Raw genomic sequence first — 19,518 nt, 5'->3', positions numbered from 1 at the left:
CTTTCTTTGTGAGGATGAAAGTAAAGTGAAGTTCATTCAGGTCAATGTAGAGCTGTACAGCTCAGTACAACCTTATAAGCGTAGGTAGGTGTTCAACATGCCTGGCACACACTTTTTTTTCACTTCAAGGAATAAGGATATATTGTCCAATCAACAGAGTGATGGTATGGAGGCAACCAAGCTAAACTAAATTTTGATAAAGAAAAAAAAAAAACACACACACACACACACACACACACACACACACACACACACACACAGGGGGTGGGTTTCCCCCAGAATTACATAGTGTGACGAGTTGTGTGAATCACGATATACTGTCAGATAAAACTGTGAAATGCACAGATGAAAAACCTACATCTTATCTATTTTTTTTCTGGCATTCAGCATTTAAAGTACCATTTAGGAGATTAAAATAAGGGGAAAAAAAAAAAAAAGTATGTCTTACAAGCTAAAAAATAAAACATCTATGGGCAAGTTTTTGAACGCATCTCCATTCACCATATAGAATACTTACCCCTTGTGGTCTGCTAAATTTTACTTCATCAGTGGTTGCAGCACAAACTCAATTTACAGCATAGCACACAAAACAAATACAAGCCATATTGGAAATCACTTTAATAGCAGGTCAATGTACAAATCAGACATGTTTTAGCACCCATGACAGTATGAATTCAGAATAAGTTGAATTGTGATAAACTGCAAAAGTGAACGGTTGTTGTACAGACTCTTAAAACAAAAAGTACACCAACTCATCTTTAGCACATAAGTATAGCATAAAGTGGTGAGAGTGCCTACAACACAAAAGGACAAGGCTTTTCCCTGTTCATATCTAAATGTATATTTAAGACCAACGTGCTGTGATACTAGTGTATTTTATGTGTTCATATCTGAACTGGGTGGTAATACTATAAATTTATATGAGGTTTTCCTTTAGAAAATACAAAATAGGCAAACATTTAGAGATGGACAAAATGTAGATTTAAAATGTTCTGCTGACTCCTTGAGTGGATTACAGAGGTTAACAAAAAAAAAAAAAAAAAAAAAAAGAGCTTATAAGTGCCAGCTGCAATAAAAGGGCATTTGATACCCATTTATTCCACCTTGACCAGCCTTGCAGCCAGACGTTTATATAGAGGAGTCTTAAATATCAAAATATTCATACCACATTATAAAAAAGCATTTATAAAGTTTGGAAAAAGATGAAAGCTTTGATTTGGGCTTTGTTTTGTATAGTTAGAAACCATATCCGAACATGTTAAATTGCTGTTTGCTTTCAATTATCTCAAGTCCCAATATAAATAAATGTGATCAATAAAACAAAGCAGCCGATACAAGACGATTTAACTTTCCTCAGAAATAACACTGGCATCAGCTGAGTGAACTACCTAGTCTGTATAATACTCATCAATAAATTGCATACAAAATTTGGGGAGAACAACTAAAAACGATTGTGTTCATCTTGTTCATTCACTGGACTTATTTAACCGATTTTCTGCCAGTGTCATTACAAAATCCGTACTATGTATAGGTTAAAAAGGAGTCATATTTGAAATGAACAAAAAAGGACCAATACTGAATTAGTTACAGGATTGTAACCATTAATGTAGGTTATAGGTAATTCAATAACATTAAATATAAAAAATAGGCAGCAAATTGACCTTTAACAGACTATTTAAAACTGAGAATACTCAGAAGAGTAACGATCAAGCAAAGAATTACTATACATTTACAAATAAGGCCCTGGGATCTGTCGCAATCGCGATATATAAAAAAACAAAAACGAAAAAAAAAACATGAACGAACATGACTATTAGAAAATTCCACATCAATTTGTTCTTTGAATTTGTACGTGTTTTTATGCGATTTTAACAAGTTGTATACAAATCAATGCCATGGGACCCTAGGATATACTGTGTTCTCTATACAGTCAGATGAAATTAGGACCGTAGCCCTCAACTCTGGTCTTCTAGACTTCCTAACAGTGCACATTTTCATTTCTCTCTACAAACTCAAGAAGTGTAAATTCACACAGTTTTCTATTTAATGGAGGTACACCCCCACCTGGTAGAGGGAAAACATGCACTGTTGGTGTATTTCTAGGACAGGGATTGAGCATGGCTACATTAAACCCACAGAACTATAGCCAGTAATGTGGAATGATTCCAAGTCTTCAACACCGCCGACATATCCCAGAATAAAAATAAAGTGAAAAGAAAATAGTGTTGTTGCCATTATGAGGCATATTAATTTACAGAGAAATGTCTATGTGGTCTACAAAGAGTAGAGTTAGGTTTGCATCTTCTTCTCTCCCAAGTTTAAAAGTCAGTTTGCAATAAATTACTTTTGTTCTTTGTATTCTGGATGCATCCTCCAAAGCCCATGAAAAGGGTGAGGAGTCTCCTGTGCTCAGGAGTGAGCGCTGAGTCACTGATCTTCTTCAGAACTCATCATGTCTCACCAATGCCTCCCCGAAGTCCGTAGCTTGACTGCCCACAAATAAGTCATATTTATCAACTATTTCTTCTCGTGTCAGCTTGCCATCCTGAGAAAAGAATACATATCTTTAGTGGTATCATCGAAGTGTATCCTACAAGCCTTTTCATTAGAACAAGTGACAGCTTGGTGTTAAAGCCCACTGCCGTTCTGCCACATACAGCCGACATTAAGGTGTTAAATAAACACTACTTTATCTAGGAGCAATGAAATCCCAAGAACTTCAGATCCAATGCCCCTACTTCTATATTTGAGAAAGTCTGTAAAAGCAAAGTTATTTTTGGGGAAAAGAAGTCTAGCGCCATCCCATACGAGATTAGTTTACCCCTTCTGTAAGTAAATACATAACTTTCTCAGGGTTTACCTTGTTTTGGTCAGATTCATAAACAAGATGACGAGCTTCAGCTTCAGCGTGGTCATAGTCAGAGGGTAAGATCCAATCCTTGGTCTCCTCTTTGTCCATTTTTCCATCACGGTTCTTATCTCTGAACTCGAGAAACTGTTCTCTCTCTGTCTTCACCCAGTCTGGTTCATCAGCTTCATTATCATGGTTGTACATATCACCTGGACAGAAAGAGAGGTAAATAAAGTCAAGTCGCATGACAACATTTTCCCACAAAAACACAAGGTGGCAGATCCACATACATCTGCGCCGGGCGCAGCGTATGCAAGATACGCTACGCCGCTGTAACTTACTTCGATTTGGTTTGAATCCTCAACGAATTTGCGCCGTAAGTTACGGCGGCGTATTGTATCTCTCGCGGCGTAAGGGCGCGAAATTAAAATTTGGCGGGTAGGGGGCGTGTTTCATTTAAATGAAGCGCGTCCCCACGCCGAAAAAACTGCGCATGCGCTGTCCGTTAAAAACTCCCAGGGTGCATTGCTCCAAATGACGTGAACGTAAATGGCGTCTAGCCCCATTCGCGGATGACTTGCGCAAACAAAATAAAAATTTCAAAATTATACACGGGAACGACGACCATACTTAACATTGAGTAGGCCACAATATAGCAGCTTTAACTATACGCCGGGAAAAGCCGAACGGAAACAACGTAAAAAAAAATGCGACGACCGCTCGTACGTTCGTGGATCGTCGGAAATAGCTAATTTGCATACTCGAGGTGGAAAACGACGGAAACGCCACCTAGCGGCCGGCGAAAAATTGCATCCAAGATCCGACGGCGTACTAAGGCGTATGCATGTTGGATCTAACCCAGATGCCGTCGTATCTTGTTTTGTGGATACCAAAACAAAGATACGACACGCAAAATTTGAAATTACGCGGCGTATCAAGAGATACGCCAGCGTAATTTCTTTGAGGATCTGCCCCTAGATGTTCTCTCACACAAGTTAACTAAAATTGACATCTGGCATTTAACCATTATTTAAAATGCAACAAAACAATGGTCTGTTTTAGGTTTATTATTCATTAAACAGTTGAGGACTTGCCTATATACTCTTCCAAATCAATCACTCCATCTGCATTTTTATCAATATCTTCCATTGTTTCCTGTGTATTGAGATAAACAAGGGATATAAAATTAAAAGTTTTTAAACAAATCAAGTAACATGGTGACTGCATAAGTGTTTTAAAGCACAAAGCAATTTTATAAATCCCCTTCTATTTATGCCCGTAAACTCACCAGCACAACAATATCCTTCATATAGTCATACTCTTCAGGATGCAGGAATGCTGTGAATTCCTCTTTTGTGGCAATCAGATCGCCATCCTTGTCAGCCATTTTAAAACGTCGCTCATCCCTCACCATCATCTGTTTGTAATTAAAACTGTTGTCAGGATCAGGATCATCTAAAACATGAAATAGCAAGAATCAATTAATGGCTCACTGCAATGATAACAATTCGTTAGTTATTGACTCTAAAAAATAAAAAAATAAATAAGAAAAAGTACAATACGTTCTGTGTAAATAATCAAAGCAAAAAAAAAGAAAAAAAATAAGTATCTATAATCCCTAAAATTAGCCGCTATACAAGTACAGTACCCAAACATGGCACAACAAATACAGCTCTCCCTACAATATAAAACTAATACATAAAAAAATAAAAAAAAAGGAAGAAGGAGGAAACCTACTAAATCCAGTATTACCGCAAACATGTTTATGGAAAAAATGAGATTATATATATATATATATATATATATATATATATATATATATATATATATATATATATATATATATATATATACACACATACACACACACACACACATACACACACACACATATATATATATATACACATATACACATACATACATAACACACACACACACACAGTATATTGCAAATCATGCTGATACACGGATCAATCTCCTCCATTGTCCTAAAAAGATGTTTTCACCCTTTCAGGTACACCATTTTTACAAATAACCACGTGCTTATGCAAAAAATAATATATATGAAATGCTGCAGTCACGTGTGCAAAATAAACACAAATACACAAAGAAAATTATATAAAATAAACCATGAATATCACAACAACTCAAAATGTGTGAATTCAAATAGATTTTACATAAAATATGAGAAATAATAAATGTAAAGATTTCCGTGTACTATAAAAAGTCCTGCTCTTCAAATTGTAACTTTAATTAGAGTGATTAATATAAGCAGTCCCACGTTTTTAAAATGCAACTTCAATTAAAGTGACAGTGCTTCTTTGGACCTCCCTTGATTTAATAAAGTGCTGGTACTCCCTGTGGACTTCACAAAGTGCTTCAGTCAAAACGTGCTTTATTTAGTAGATTTGCACTCATCTTAGCTCTTTGACCAACTATATCTAGTATGGTGCATGTAGGGGAATCCCCCCAACAGATCTATGCGGCTTGTATTCCACCAAATACTCGTCCACTGTGCTCAGCCATAGCACTCAAAAGGGAAGAATACCCAGGGAAAGAGGCTCATAGCATAATACAGTTGTGGTAGGTTTATTAAAAAAACTGAGGCATACAGAAATACACTCACTTGCTGCTGCGCCCTATAAACCGGCACCTGATACATACAGCGTTGTGCATGTTGGGGGATGATGGCCGCTCACTGGACTGTGTGTATAGTTTAATTGGGCACTTTACACATCCATGGACTTTGGAATATTAGTTAGACTTTTCTGTTATTATAAGTTCATGTATTAAAGTGACATGGACGCCTGAAGGAGGACTCCACCTCATGCAAACTGAATAGGAGAAGAAGATTTGGGACTGGATCATCACGTGACTGGCTTTAGGAAGTTAGAACAGCACATTTAAAGTGATAACGTTTTTTTTTTTTTAAGTCAAAATAACAAACATGTTATACTTACCTGTGCAGTGTTTTTTCACAGAGCAGCCCCAATCCTCCTCTTCTCGGGTCCCTTTTCAGCTCTCCTGGCCCCTCCCTCCTGCCCCTACAGCAAGCAGCTGGTTACGGGGCCACCCGAGCCACAGCTCCCGTGTCCATTCAGACACGGAGCCCCAGTTCGGCCCTGCCCCATCTCCTGATTGGCTAACTGACTTTGACAGCAGCGGGAGCCAATGGTGCTGCTGCTGTCTCAGCCAATCAGGAGAGTCCCAGGCGACCAAAGCAGTCGTGGACATCGCTGGAGAGAGAAACAGATGGGGCTCAAGCAAGTATTAGGGGGCTGCTGCACACAGGTTTGTTTTTCATCTTAATGCATTAAAGGTTTGTTAATTTTCTAAATCTGTTCCTTTAAGCTAGTGCATTGTTGGTTCACCTACCTTTCCTTTCTAAATGTTTTTTTAATTTGTCTGAATTTCTCACTTCCTGTTCCTCCTCAGTAAGCTTGCCCCCATCATCCAAGCCATTCTGGCTGGGGGTTAGTTGGGGGATGATGGCTGCTCGTGTGTGTTCACAGCGTCTCCCCGCAGGGATGTAGTCCCAAGGGAGGGGGCGAGCATGCTGACTAACCCCCAACCAGAACGGCTCGGATGATGAGGGCAAGCTTACTGAGAAACAGGAAGTGAGAAATTCAGCCAAAGAAAAAAATATTTAGTAGGGAAATCGAAGGAAAAGGTAAGTAAACCAACAATGCACTAGCTTAAAAAGGAACCTATTTAAAAAAAATAAAAATAAAATAAAAAACACTTCTGACCATTAACCCAGTACTAGCAAAGTGTACCTAATAAAGTGATATATATATATATATATATATTCTCACCACTAGAGAAATTTCTTCCCATTCCACCGTGTCTGACACATTGTGAACTGGAAAGCAAGTGAGGAGTAGCATTCCGAGAGAGGACACCAATAGTAATGAAGTCTGACCTTTCATTTCTGTCAAAAATGTTTTATAAAAAAAAAAAAAAAAAAAAGTGGATAAGATTTCTCAAATGTGGATACAGACTGCAATAAAAAAGGTGTTTCTAAACCCCCCTCTCATTTAATCAAAAATTGAAATCATGGCTGCAGTGGGACTTTAACTACCTGTCCGAGATCCTCAAAATGTAAGCCACTGGTGGTACTGGAAGTCAGGTTTGGAAAGCATTATATTTATATTAAATAAAATATTGGTTATAAGATCAACTTTTGCCATCTTTAGTTCTATTTTTTTTTTTTTTTATGCCTCCATTCTTTTACATATATGTATAACTGATTATATGTTACATAAACACACACACAATTACTTTTATTGTACAACGAACTAGCATTTGTACCTAAACTGATATTAGCATTCTGCAACGCAGCACCAAGGTGGGTACCTTAATATACAATCCTCCATCCACTGGGGCAAAGGTTTCTATCACACAAGGGGCCAAGCAGGCCAATTTTTTTTTTTTTTTAATCCAAAAACTTAAGTTTTTGACCCACTAATGCAACTAGTAATTGAAACCTTTTCAAAGCTCAACTACCTTAAATTTCTAATGTCAAATAGTTACTGCATCATGAAAGTTTTAAAAAGTAGAATCTGCAAGCAACATTATTTTAGTCTTTTGTGCTCAACAACATTAAACTGACAAGTGTAAGATTTCACCTAATGCAAGGTTTTACATGGCTGTTTCTTTAGCATGTCAGCCCAGGAACTGTACCAAACACATTTTTAAACTTTACTTCCAGCCCCCTTACCCAGGTAAGTACCATAGGTGACATTTCTGTACTCTTCCCATGATATAAAGCCATCTTGGTTCATGTCAAACTCCTGCCACTGACGCTCGACGTTGTCGTACACATATTTCCTTTGGGTTTTCTTGATCCATGCAGTCAGTTCCCCCTCCGTCACAAACCCATCCTTATCCAAGTCTATCTTACTTACAATGATTCTACAAAGAAAAAAATGGCAGGGGTGAAGAGGATGCAGACAGGAACAACACCTACCGAAAATGTAACCATAGGTGGCATTTTTATATTCCTCCCACGACACCAGGTTGTCCCCATTGAGATCATGGCCCTTCCACTGGCGCTCTACGTCCTCAAAAATCCAACGCTTCTGAGCAAATTTTATCCAATCCCTTAGCTCTTCAACTGTAACAAGACCATCCTTGTCTGCATCTATCTTACTCACAATCTTTCTGTTGGGCCATCATAGCATCCAGCAGAAGAGGAAAGAAAGGCAATATGTTAGATGCGAGTCAAAATCAGAAAGGGTACAGTTTAGTGAGAAAATATTTGAATGTAACAAAAACATGACAGGGCAGAACCTAAATGTTGATGGGTAAGTTGGGCCATGTTAACATGCACACCAATAATCCAGGAACATCGATTTTGCCTTTCATGAATCAATGGCATTACATTGGTAGAGGTGTCAAGTTTTTTTTTTCGTAGTGGAAATTTGAAAAACCAATTAAAAAAGTTGCCTATTGGTACAACAGTTAAAGGTTTAAGTGTTTAAGAAAATCCAAACCAATCATTTGCCAGACATATTAGCAAACATGACATGGATTATAACAAACACAGGAAACCCCTCAATCGAATGGATAACGTTAAAGCGGAACTTTACTCTCTCAATCAACAATAGCCATTTTTAATCCTTATGCTATTGGCCTTAGTAAATAACTAGAATGGTACATTGTATTTACTTTTATTACACACATTTTTTCAGTTGCTTTCTGGCCAGGGTCAAAATGATGTGGCATACATCATTTTTTCCTTTCACTTGGGAGGAGGGGCTTTTCCAGCCAACATGCCCTCCTGCCTGCATGCCTGAACTAAAGGCAGATTAATTCCAGGAGATAAATGCTTTTTAAATCAAATGCTAGAGTGGCATTTTTCCAAAATGATTTTTCAGCAAAATAAAGCACGGAAACATGGATGGGTAGGCGAGTTTGCTCTGAATTTGGAAAATTAATTAAACAGCGTTTTTGGTTTGTAGTGCTCAGATACAGTTATGTTCCGCTTTAATGTCAAACAAAAAAATTACAGCTGGGGCCTGGGTGACAGCAAAACAACTGAGGTTATCCATATAAGATAGCAAGCAGAGCAATAGTAAGGCATGTTCTTATTATCCTGTCACCAGCTTGGTTAAGTCAAACTGAGCATAGGATATAGACATACACAAGTAGAAGTTGCCTGCAGTGAAAACGGCATATTGAAACAATGAATAGATCCAGATACATAGGCAGCTGAATTTATATGCAAATTATACTTTTGCAGTAAATTCCAAGCTTGGCTTCAAGACCCCTAAACCTCCACTTTGTTTCTTTATTGTAATCCTGATCGCTCAGAAGTCTTTGAACTTTTTCTTTTACAGAAAAAGTTAAGTCTGGGGTTTAAATTCAGCTGCCTAAATATCTGGAGCTAGCGATCATTTTGATAATCAATTTTCACTGAATATAAATCACTGCCAACTAATTTTTGTATCACTTGCTCAGTTTGAATTACATATGTTTGTGGAACCTTTACATCTAAACATTATTTAAAGCAGCCATATAACGCCAATCTTCTAGACATACAGTGCCTTGAAAAAATAATCATACCCCTTTACATTTTATCCTGTTACAACCAAAAACAAAATTTATTTTATTGGGATTTGCCACATATTTGTGAAGTAGAAGTAAAATGATAAATGGTTTTCAAAAGTTTTTACAAATATGTGAAACGCGTGGCATGCATTTGTATATAGCCCTGAGTCAATACTCTGTAAAACCATCTTTCACTGCAATTACACCAAGTCGCTTTGCACATCTAGAGAATGACATTTTTGCCCATTCTGCTTTGCAAAATGGCCCATCTGTCAGATTGGATGGAGAGTGTCTGAACAGCAACTGTCAAGTCTTGCCACATATTCTCAATTGGATTTAGGTGTGGACTTTGACTGGGCCATTCTAACATGAATCTGCTTTGATCTAAATAATTATATCGTAGCTCTGGCTGTATGTGGCTCCATCCATCTTCCCATGATCTCTGACCAGCTTCCCTGTCCTTGCTGAAGAAAAGCACAACATGATGCTGCTGCTGCCTCCATCATGTTTCACGGTGGGGATGGTGTGTGGAATCCATGTCTAATGGCTGTCCTATGGACATCTCACCTGAGTTGTGGATCTCTGCAGCTCTGCCAGTTACCATGAGCCTCTTTGCTGCTTCTCTTATTAATGCTCTCTTTGCCCGGCCTGTCAGTTTAGGTGGACGGCCATGTCTTGGTAGGTTTGCAGTTGTGCCATACTCTTTCCCATTTTTGGATGATGGCTTGAACAGTGCTCCATAAGATGTTCAAAGCTTGGGATTTTCTATTTTTTTTTTAAATAACCTAACCCTGCTTTAAGCTTCTCCACAACTTTATCCCTGACCTGTCTGGTGTGTTCCTCGGCCTTCATGATGTCGTTTGTTCACTAAGGTTCTCTAACAAACCTCTGAGAGCTTCACAGAGCAGCTGTATTTATACCAAGATTAAAATTACACACAGATGGACTAATTACTAATTAGGTGACTTCTGAAGGCAAATGGTTCCACTAGATTTTAGTTAGGGGTAGCAGAGTAAAGGAGGCTGAATACAAAGACAAATGCACGCCACACATTTCAGATATTGGTAAAGAAACCCATTTATCATTTCCCTTCCAGTTCATCATTGTGCACTGTTGTGTTGGTCCATCACATAAAATCCATTTACGTTTTTAGTTGTAACATGACAAAATGTGGAAAATATCAAGGGGTATGAATACTTTTTCCAAGGCACTGTAGGAATCAATTCCACAGGACAGCTGGAATACAGCTCACCCATAGGAATGAACAGGGCCATAGTGCTTGTGTGCACCAAGGAGAGAAGACAGCAGGGATAATTTCAGGAGTATTCAAGATATTTTCAGCTGTGTGCTCCTGGTCAGGGACATACAGTTAAGGGAAATGGAAGAACGAGGATGGTTTAAAACAAAAGATTTAAAAACACAAGGCTGTAATCAGGGGATTAAAAGGCAAGTTAAATAAAAATGAAAAGTATCCTCAAAACACAACACATACCCTAGCCTCTCCTTGCTCTCCTCAGGGGTTAACTGATCGAATGACTTTGATTCTTCTGCTCCTAGAAAAGCGTCATGGTCGTAATCAAAGCTCTGGGAGTCATCGTGTAATTTTTCACTGAGTTGGGGGTCATGGTGGACACGATCTTTTTTCTCAGTAGGTTTGCAAAGGGCACAGAGAGCCCAGAGGCTGAAAATCAGCAGGAGGTAATTCTTGTCCATTGCTTAATGAAGTCACCTTAGTTAAAAATAAAGACAATGCCCAATTTTAAACATTTCGAAACATTAAACATGAATTTTATAACATTCTCGAGTAACAATAAGTATTACATAAAATATAAGTGTTGTCTCAATTATCCTGAATAAATTTAAACAATCTGCTGTACAGATATGGGCAAAAAAGCAAGCCATTTAGATGTGCATGGTGGTGCTTGGCTCCATATTCAATTACCAGTATTACATAAGAGGACATTTATCAAAACTGTTTTCTTACAATGTTGCATCTGCTAAAATGCAGTTAAGGAACCAGAGTGGATTTGATTTCAATCTCTAGTAAAAAGGCTTGATTTAAATCATAATTTTTAAAGAGCAACTGTCATCTCTGTCCCACAGCGGCTTCTCCTCTGACCGTCCCCATTCACTTTAAAAGGGACCGCTGGTGATGCGGCAGTGACACAAGGTGAGGAACGTGGCGGCAGCAGGTGAGTGGATGCCCCCTAACAGGCCCTGCTATGATGGATCTGAAATGACAGGTGCTCTTTAAATGTAAGGACTTATTCTTAATGGAAGTTAGAATCTTTAAATACTTACAAACAAAATTAAGGTTTCCAGTTCAGAATAAGCTGTCAAATTAGTAAAACAGCGACATCAGAACCAATTCAATCATACAGTTTGTAATGTACATAGATTTTCAAAACAATGGGATAAAGGCATATTCCTGAACTTTGTTTTATCTCACGTTACTGTAAAATTGTGATTGTGTGAATGCAGTGCATATAAATCTTCATTGAGCTTACCAAAAAAGGATAGAGAGAATATATATATATATATATATATATATATATATATATCTCACACAATATACAGCCTCATGCTACATAACTAAGCTCAATTCCATGCTGAATAAACACAATTATTAATGCATCTTAAAAAGAAAAACATATTTTTTTTTAACTCCAAAAGCATTTATAAAAAATAAAAAAAGACAGATTAATTTTTTTACGTATCTGTGCATTTTTACAATATGCTCCCTATTGTTTCTAGGTTCTGTGACATTTGTGAGGTACCGTATTTTCCGGCGTATAAAACGACTTTTTAACCCCTGAAATTCTTCTTAATAGTCGGGGGGTCTTTTATACGCCGGTAACCTAATATGCAGACCGCGGCCATCCATTTTTCAAAAGCCGCGCCTCCTCTTTCTGCTGTTCCGTGATAGGCGGAACACTCAGCTTCCCAGGAGACACTGTGTTTAGTGTTCCGCCTATCACGCATGCGCTCTCGTCCGAGACCGACACACAGTGTCTCCTGGGAAGCTGAGTGTTCTGCCTATCACGTAAAAGCAGAAAGAGGAGGCGCGGCTTTTGAAATATGGACGGCCGCGGTCTGCATGTCACGGATAAGGTAAGCAGTGACACAGTGAGGCATGTAATGGCGGCACAGTCTGGCATGTAATGGCGGCACAGTCTGGCATGTAATGGCGGCACAGTGAGGTGATGCGAGGCATGACTAGTAGGAAGGGGGTCATCTTATATGGTGAGTATATCCCAAAACCAACATTTTAGCTGGAAAATTAGGGGGTTGTCTTATACACCGGCAAATACGGTATTATCTTTAGGGTTGTCCCGATACCACTTTTTTGAGACCGAGTACAAGTACCGATACTTTTTTCCCCAAGTACACGCCGATACCGATACTTTTTTTTCTGTCATGTGACAGTGGCAGTATTTGTTTTTTTAATTTTTACAATTTTTTTTTTACAGTGCTTTCTTCTTTTGTTTAGGGGGGGGGGGGGGAGTGGATTTGTGTGTTTTTTTATTTACATTTTTATTTTATTTTTAATTTCGTTTTTTTTTTATTGCAATTTTTTCTTCTTTTTTTTTTTTATCAGCCCTGTTGGGGGTCTTTGGTGAGATATCAGGTGTCTTAACAGACCTCTGACATCTCCTCTTTGAGACAGAGAAAGGGACCAAGGACACAGATTCCTCAGTCCCTTTCTCTGCAGCCTCAGCGTAAACACAGGTTACGATGCTCAGTTATGTGAATGGACAGAGTCAGTGATCACTGACTCTGTTCATTCTGAAAAGGTAGGAGTTGGATTTAGCGGCTCCTACCTACGCTCTCCAGCCTGACAGATCGAGGAGAACATTGAGCAGCATGGAGGGGGGAGAGCAGAACGGAGGAGGATACAGGGAGTCAGCTGTGATCGTTGCGGCTTTGGGGGGGGGGGGGAGTTACAAGCACTGATCACCGCTGTACAACTTTAACCACTTCCCGCGGCCCGACGACTTTTTACGGCCGCAATGTGGATCTTAATTGCCGGGAGGCCATCTATATACGGCCTCCAGCCACTGGGGGGGGGGGGGGGGGGGCACGCACACCCGCCACGTCACTCATGTGCCAAGGCGCATTGCCTGGGGGCTGCGATGTCCGCCTGGGGGCTGCAATCGGCAGGGACATGGATCTCTGGTGTGTAAACACAGAGATCCACGTCCTGTCAGGGAGAGAAGACCGATGGCGTGTCCCTTGTATATAGGGATAACCATCGGTCACCTCCCCCAGTCACTCCCCTCCCCCCACAGTTAGAAACACTATGCAGGGCACACATTAGCCCCTTCCTCGCCTCCTAGTGTTAACCCCTTCCCTGCCAGTCACATTTATACAGTAATCAGTGCATATTTATAGCACTGTTCGCTTAAACGATCCAAACCGTGAGTTTTGTGATCCTTTGCACCCCTACTTAAAGCTGAAGTTTAGGTCCGGCACTTTTTAAATAATTAAACTGGTCTGGCTCAGACCAATGTAAGCATGCATGTGCCATACTTGTGGGATCCCCATAGAAGCTGGAAATCACTGTAGTATTTACTGGTATTACCGTGATTTTCACTAGCTCCTGAAACGTGTACTGAGCGGCTGCTCTGCTGCAGCATGAACACAGGAGGTCACTCGCTCTGCACATGCACCCAACAACACTTAGGCCATTTTCACACTGGGGCGGAGCGGCGTTTTTCACCCCCACTAGCAGCTGAAAAAGGGTTAAAACCGCCACTGCAACAGCGCTTTGCCAGCAGTTCGGAAGCGCTGCCCATTGTTTTTAATGGGCAGGGGCACTTTACGAGGGCTTTCACAGTGGAGCGGCTTTTTTTTTAGGGCACTTTGCAGATGCTATTTTTTTGCGCTATATCACCTGCAAAGTGCCCCAGTGTGAAAGCAGCCTTAGATGCTTTGCATTAATTGAGAACATGCAGACTGGATGAGGTGGAGAAACAGGATGGTGACATGATCTCCATCCTGTTCAGAGAACACATCGCATTTATTGAGAAGATGCAAATTGATCTAAATTGCACTAAAATGTATTATATTTGTTCAGGGAAATTTGGATTTTAATAAAAAGTTGCGCAAATATTACGTGAAGCAAAAATGTGCAACTATCACCTTTTTTTCCCAATGGGCCTCTGCATTCAAAAAAATAATGTTCAGGGATTTTATTGACAAAAAAAAAAAAATGATTTTTACATGTGTGCCATAAAGAAAAAAAAAAAAAAATTGCACTGGAGCCGACTATAGGTAATAAAAAAAGCTTCTCCCTCCAATCAGGGTGGTAGAACCATCAGACGAGGCATAAATATAATCTCTGTCCAAGTATGTCATAGAAAAGAGATCGGTAAAGACCCTCAAGTATTAAAATGAGAAGAGGCTCAACCAACAAAGCTAATAGAGCAGGATAAGGATATTACAATCAAAAAGTGACAGTTATTTCAGCTAAGACCAATGAGATCCACAGCCACAAATTAGAAAAGAGCCCAAGATCCTAAATACATTAGCAGCCCAGGAGGAGGATTTACCAAATGAGTGGAGGTTGCTGACCTATGCTGAATTGATTGGTAAGGGGGGTTAGAATCAACAACATGATTGAATGTTCAATTTGCACTCAGTGGGGAAGGCAAAAACCACCGCAAGGTCTTTATTGCAGTCTATGCTCCTGTTAAGCCTAGTACACAACAGCGGGTTTCACAGAAAAAAACTGACAGCTCTGTTTGAGGGCAAGCTGTACTAACTATGCAAGGTTAGTCCAGCGATCTCCCCCGCTGAGCGGGGGAGAGCATCTGCGGGTCGCACTCTGATCACAGAGTCTGAGACTCAAGTGATCACAGATCAGAGTAAGGGGTCGATCGCAGCCCCTTACCATGTGATCAGCTGCCAGCCAATGATGGCTGATCACGTGATGTAAACAGAAGCTCGGTAATCTGTATTTTATTACCCCCTTACACAGTCAGCGTGAGTGGGGGAAAAAAAAGCTGATCGCCGGCTTCTGTCAGAGGGACATTGGTCCCTCACACTGAAAACCACGGCTGCATTTTTTGTGCCCTCCAGTGTCAACTGCCAGTGCCCACTGTGCCACCTAACATTACCCTGAATAGTACCCTTACTAGAACCTGTGTGGAGTAGAAGCAAGTGGAGATCATTGGAGTAGCAAGCAGTGTCTACTTTGGTGATTTCCAGTTTACAATGTGATCAGCCAGGTATGGTATTATACATACTGCTCCCATCCCCCACCCACAAGGGTTAAATGCTAAATACAAATATATTCAGAGATAAAGATGTCCCCAAATATACACTCAGCGCTCAAAACACTATTATGACATTAAACTGAAACAGTGAGTGTGTCGAAAGAATTAAAGGTAAAATGAAACATTTATGAGCCAGTTTCTATATCCTCAAAATTTTACTTTGTTAAAAAGTACTGAAAACAAAGGGGGTTATTTACGAAAGGCAAATCCACTTTGCACTACAAGTACAAAGTGCAGTCACTGTAGCTCTATGTGGGGCATGCAAGGAAAATAAAAAAAAAACAGCATTTTAGATTGCACATGATTGGATAATAAAATCAGCAGAGCTTCCCCTCATTTCAGATCTACAGAAACTGCACTTTCAGTGCAATTTCAAGTGTAGTTTGCACTTGTAGTGCTAAGTGGATTTACCTTTTCGTAAATAACCCCCAAAGTGTCCAAATAGCAACATACAGTAATGTGGTGAAATTGATGATTTTTTTTAAATATCTGTATTTGGACACTGTTGGCAAATATTCGCTGGACATTACTTTTTGGACAGTTGTTTTCACTAAGTTCTAACAAAGTAACATTTTGAGGAAGTAAAAATTGGTTGGATCATAAAGGTTTAATTTTACCTCGTTATTTATCGACACTCACTGTTTCAGTTTAATGTTATAATTGTGTTTTGAGCGCCAAGCTTAAGGCCCCTTTCACACCTGTGGACGGTATGTCCGCTTTTTCATGCATCTGTGTGCGAATGAAAAAGGGACATACATTGGTCCCTATGAGATTGCGGGTGTCACTGGACGATCTCAGCGGCCTCCGATTCTGCAGGCGGAAGAAAACCCTATTTTTTCTTCTGTCTGCGGATCGAATGAACACGGACAGACGGTCCATGTTCATCCGATCCCCCCATAGGGGAGAGCGGAGGAAAGACAGGGTGGTCACTGCACAGCGTGCAGGGACCGCCCTGTCATCCACCGGCTCAGTGGGGATCAACGGAGCGATCCCTGCTGAGCATACAGAGGTTCACGGGGCGGATCATTACCGTTCCGCCCCGTGTGAAAGGGGCCTAAGTTTGGGGGAAATGTTTACTCTAAATATAAATTGTTTGTATTTACTTTGGGGCAGCTTAATGTTGATAAGATTTATCACATTCATTTAGGATTTAAAAAAAAAAAAAAAAAGTTCACCTTTGGAACATGTTACATGTTCCACCGGTTTTTAGGGTGGAAGATGTTCCAGCATCTGTACCTTCTCCCCCCCCCCCCCCCCTCCCTGTACTAGTGAGCAGAGGAAGTTTCTCCCAAGCCCACTGTCACAATATGACAACTGCACTGCTGTGCAAGGCTTTGCAAACACAGCCGCATCAGTCATTCAGTTTCCTGTGAATGGATAGGCTACAAGTACCATGATCCATTGCAGCCGTCAGCTTGTAGTTCTCAATGAACTAAGGGCACTGATTAGTGTCCTCATAGTTCATTGATCTTCCTGCTCTCAAGTAACTAGTGATCAGATTATCGTATGAACGATACGAAATATGTATTTTTCGTTCGATTTTCCGATCATATGTATGGGTTTTAAGGATAAGTACTCTAGCGTGGAGAGGGTTTATTTAAGGGTTAAATGCACATTTAGATCTAGGGGTTCAGAAAGTGAAGGTTTACCTCCTCCAGTGTTCTCCTACACTCTGACAGTGAATGGTCCCTCAGCTCTACATTGGCCTTAATGACATCAGAGGACCTGTGACCTCTGGAGCATAGAGAAGAGACTGAGGACCGATCTCACAGCCTGGAGGAGGCCTGCCATAGCAGAGGCTCAGGTAAGTAAAACAGATATTTGCCGCTTCCATCACCACCTAAATGAGCATGTAACCCTTGTAATGCCAGCCCCACTGTCAGGGGAGAAGATTTCCATTCCGCAGAGTTCCGCTTTAATGAATAGAATAAAGCTTTGAACTTGAAATTACATCTGAGGAAAATAATAGCGCATGATTGGCTATTCAAAGTGAACATGGCGTCTCCTGATATACCAGCCCCCATCTTATAAAGAGGAAACCGCCTGTACATTTGTAGTGAGAAGCCCACTAGGGGTGGCATTTTTAAAGGGGGGGGCGGCGGCTCTGCCCCACCAGAGGGGACACTACCAAGCAGTCCGCTTGCCCAGGAACACAGGGTGGACTGGGTGGTCACAGACACACTAGACTGAGGCTCCACCTCCAGCGCTGACTTAGGCTCTACTGACCACTGGTTGCTAGAGCCGCCTGGTGTTTAGCAACCAGCGACATCACGGCCACAACTCCCCACCCCAATGCGGCCGAAGATTTAACTTCCTTCATGCCTAGTGCTCGCCACCCACCTTCTCCAGGCCCCCAGCATGCTTTGAGGTAAGGGAACTAAAACCTGAGCTGAGGCAGGCCATAATGATACAATGTGTGTAGTGTCATCATGGAGGGAGCTGGGCACAGTCACTGCATGGCCAGAGACCCATACACAAAAAAAAAAAAAAAGGCTCATGCTGGGACTTGTAGTCCTTCACTGTTGGGGAATGCGACCCCCTAAAAGTGAAGGACTACTGGTCCCAGCATGAACCCCTCAGAGCCAAGGATGTGACACCTCCCCCCCCAAACTAGTGAAGGACTACAGGTCCCAGCATGAACCAGTGAGATCTAAGGGGTTACACATCCCTAGATCTCAAGGATTAATTCTGGGACTTGAAGTGCTTAAAAAAAAATGGGGGGGGGGGGTCACATCTGTAGATCTCAGGGGTTCATACTGGGACTTTTAGTCCTTCAAAAAAATTGGGGGTCAAATCCATAGATCTCAGGTGTTCTATGGATGTAGTTCCTTACTTTTGGCAGTGTCCCAGCATGAACCCCCTCAGAGCTGAGGACATGACACTCCCCAACTAGTGAAGCACTTCAAGTCCAAGTATGAACTTTTGAGATCTAAGGATGTGACCCCTTAGATCTCAGTGTTCATTCATGCTGGGACCACACAGCCACCAGAGAAGGAAGGGATGGGACAAGTTTAGATGGGGGGGGGTTTAATCTTGCCCAGGGCAGCACAAGACCAAAATACACCACTGCCCCCACCTATACCTGGCTGTCCTCTCTATGTCTATGGAGTGCTCCCCCCAGACTAGAGCAACATCACCTCCTGACACAGGAATGCACTCCCATGGTGTCACTTGAAGGACTGCTCCTCTCCGTTTTATATATAGAAAACACTTCACAATACTGACACAATAATACAGCCCCGACTCTATAACACACATAAGAAGAACCCGCAATGTCCCTTCACCGTTACCTTAGCAGCTTCTCTCTACTCCGCCCGACCTGCCCCTCACACGCCGACACCGGAAGCAGCTGCTCTTCCCTGTGGGCGTGGTTTCCTGCCCCGGCGTCACCCTGTTCCTCTGCGCTCATTAGCGGGAGATGGGAAAGAGGCGGGTCTTCCTTTGCGGTTGGCTGAAGAGCGCCACGTCCACACGGGCGCGCGCCGCTCTAGTGAAGAAGGGAGGAGGGTGGGGAGGTGAGCGCGCGCTACGGCGTGGCGGGAGATTCATGACTGTGAGGGAGAGGTCCGCTTCTCTCTGGAGAATTGTGTGCCTCGTATGAGGAGTCAGGCGCGCCCCCGCCTTGGCGTGCTCTGTGACGACAGTATTCAGATAGTGTGTGTGTGAGCTCTGCTAGGAGGGGGAGCCCATCCATACAGGCAATGATGTAGGCGAGCTCGGGGGAGGCGGCACCTCATATTATCCTAACCAGGGGACCCTCAATTCCGCATCACATTACACACATCAGGGTGTGGGATATAAATGGGTGAAAGACACAAGAACATTGTATATGGA

The 19,518-nt window shown here is 41.2% G+C and overlaps 1 protein-coding gene across 4 annotated transcripts; it reads right to left on the bottom strand.

Annotated features, from left to right (window-relative positions):
- Positions 1-601: 601 nt before the first annotated feature.
- CALU (calumenin) lies at positions 602-19,081 on the bottom strand. Of its 4 annotated transcripts, none has more exons than XM_040343200.1 (7): positions 18,975-19,081; positions 10,899-11,135; positions 7,824-8,017; positions 4,140-4,306; positions 3,946-4,006; positions 2,861-3,060; positions 602-2,545 (listed from the first exon to the last, which is right to left on the bottom strand). In XM_040343200.1, exons 2-7 carry the CDS (start codon positions 11,117-11,119, stop codon positions 2,441-2,443), a joined length of 948 nt encoding a protein of 315 aa, XP_040199134.1. In that variant the 5' UTR covers positions 11,120-11,135; positions 18,975-19,081; the 3' UTR covers positions 602-2,440. The 4 variants fall into 4 exon arrangements, with proteins under 4 accessions (XP_040199134.1, XP_040199132.1, XP_040199135.1 ...); XM_040343198.1 differs by lacking the exon at positions 7,824-8,017 and adding an exon at positions 7,575-7,768; XM_040343201.1 differs by lacking the exon at positions 7,824-8,017 and adding an exon at positions 7,587-7,768.
- Positions 19,082-19,518: the final 437 nt, after the last annotated feature.

This window comes from Rana temporaria, chromosome 3 (genome assembly GCF_905171775.1).
Source record: "Rana temporaria chromosome 3, aRanTem1.1, whole genome shotgun sequence".
NCBI lineage: Eukaryota > Metazoa > Chordata > Amphibia > Anura > Ranidae > Rana > Rana temporaria.
This window is presented reverse-complemented; position numbering and strand designations above follow the sequence as displayed.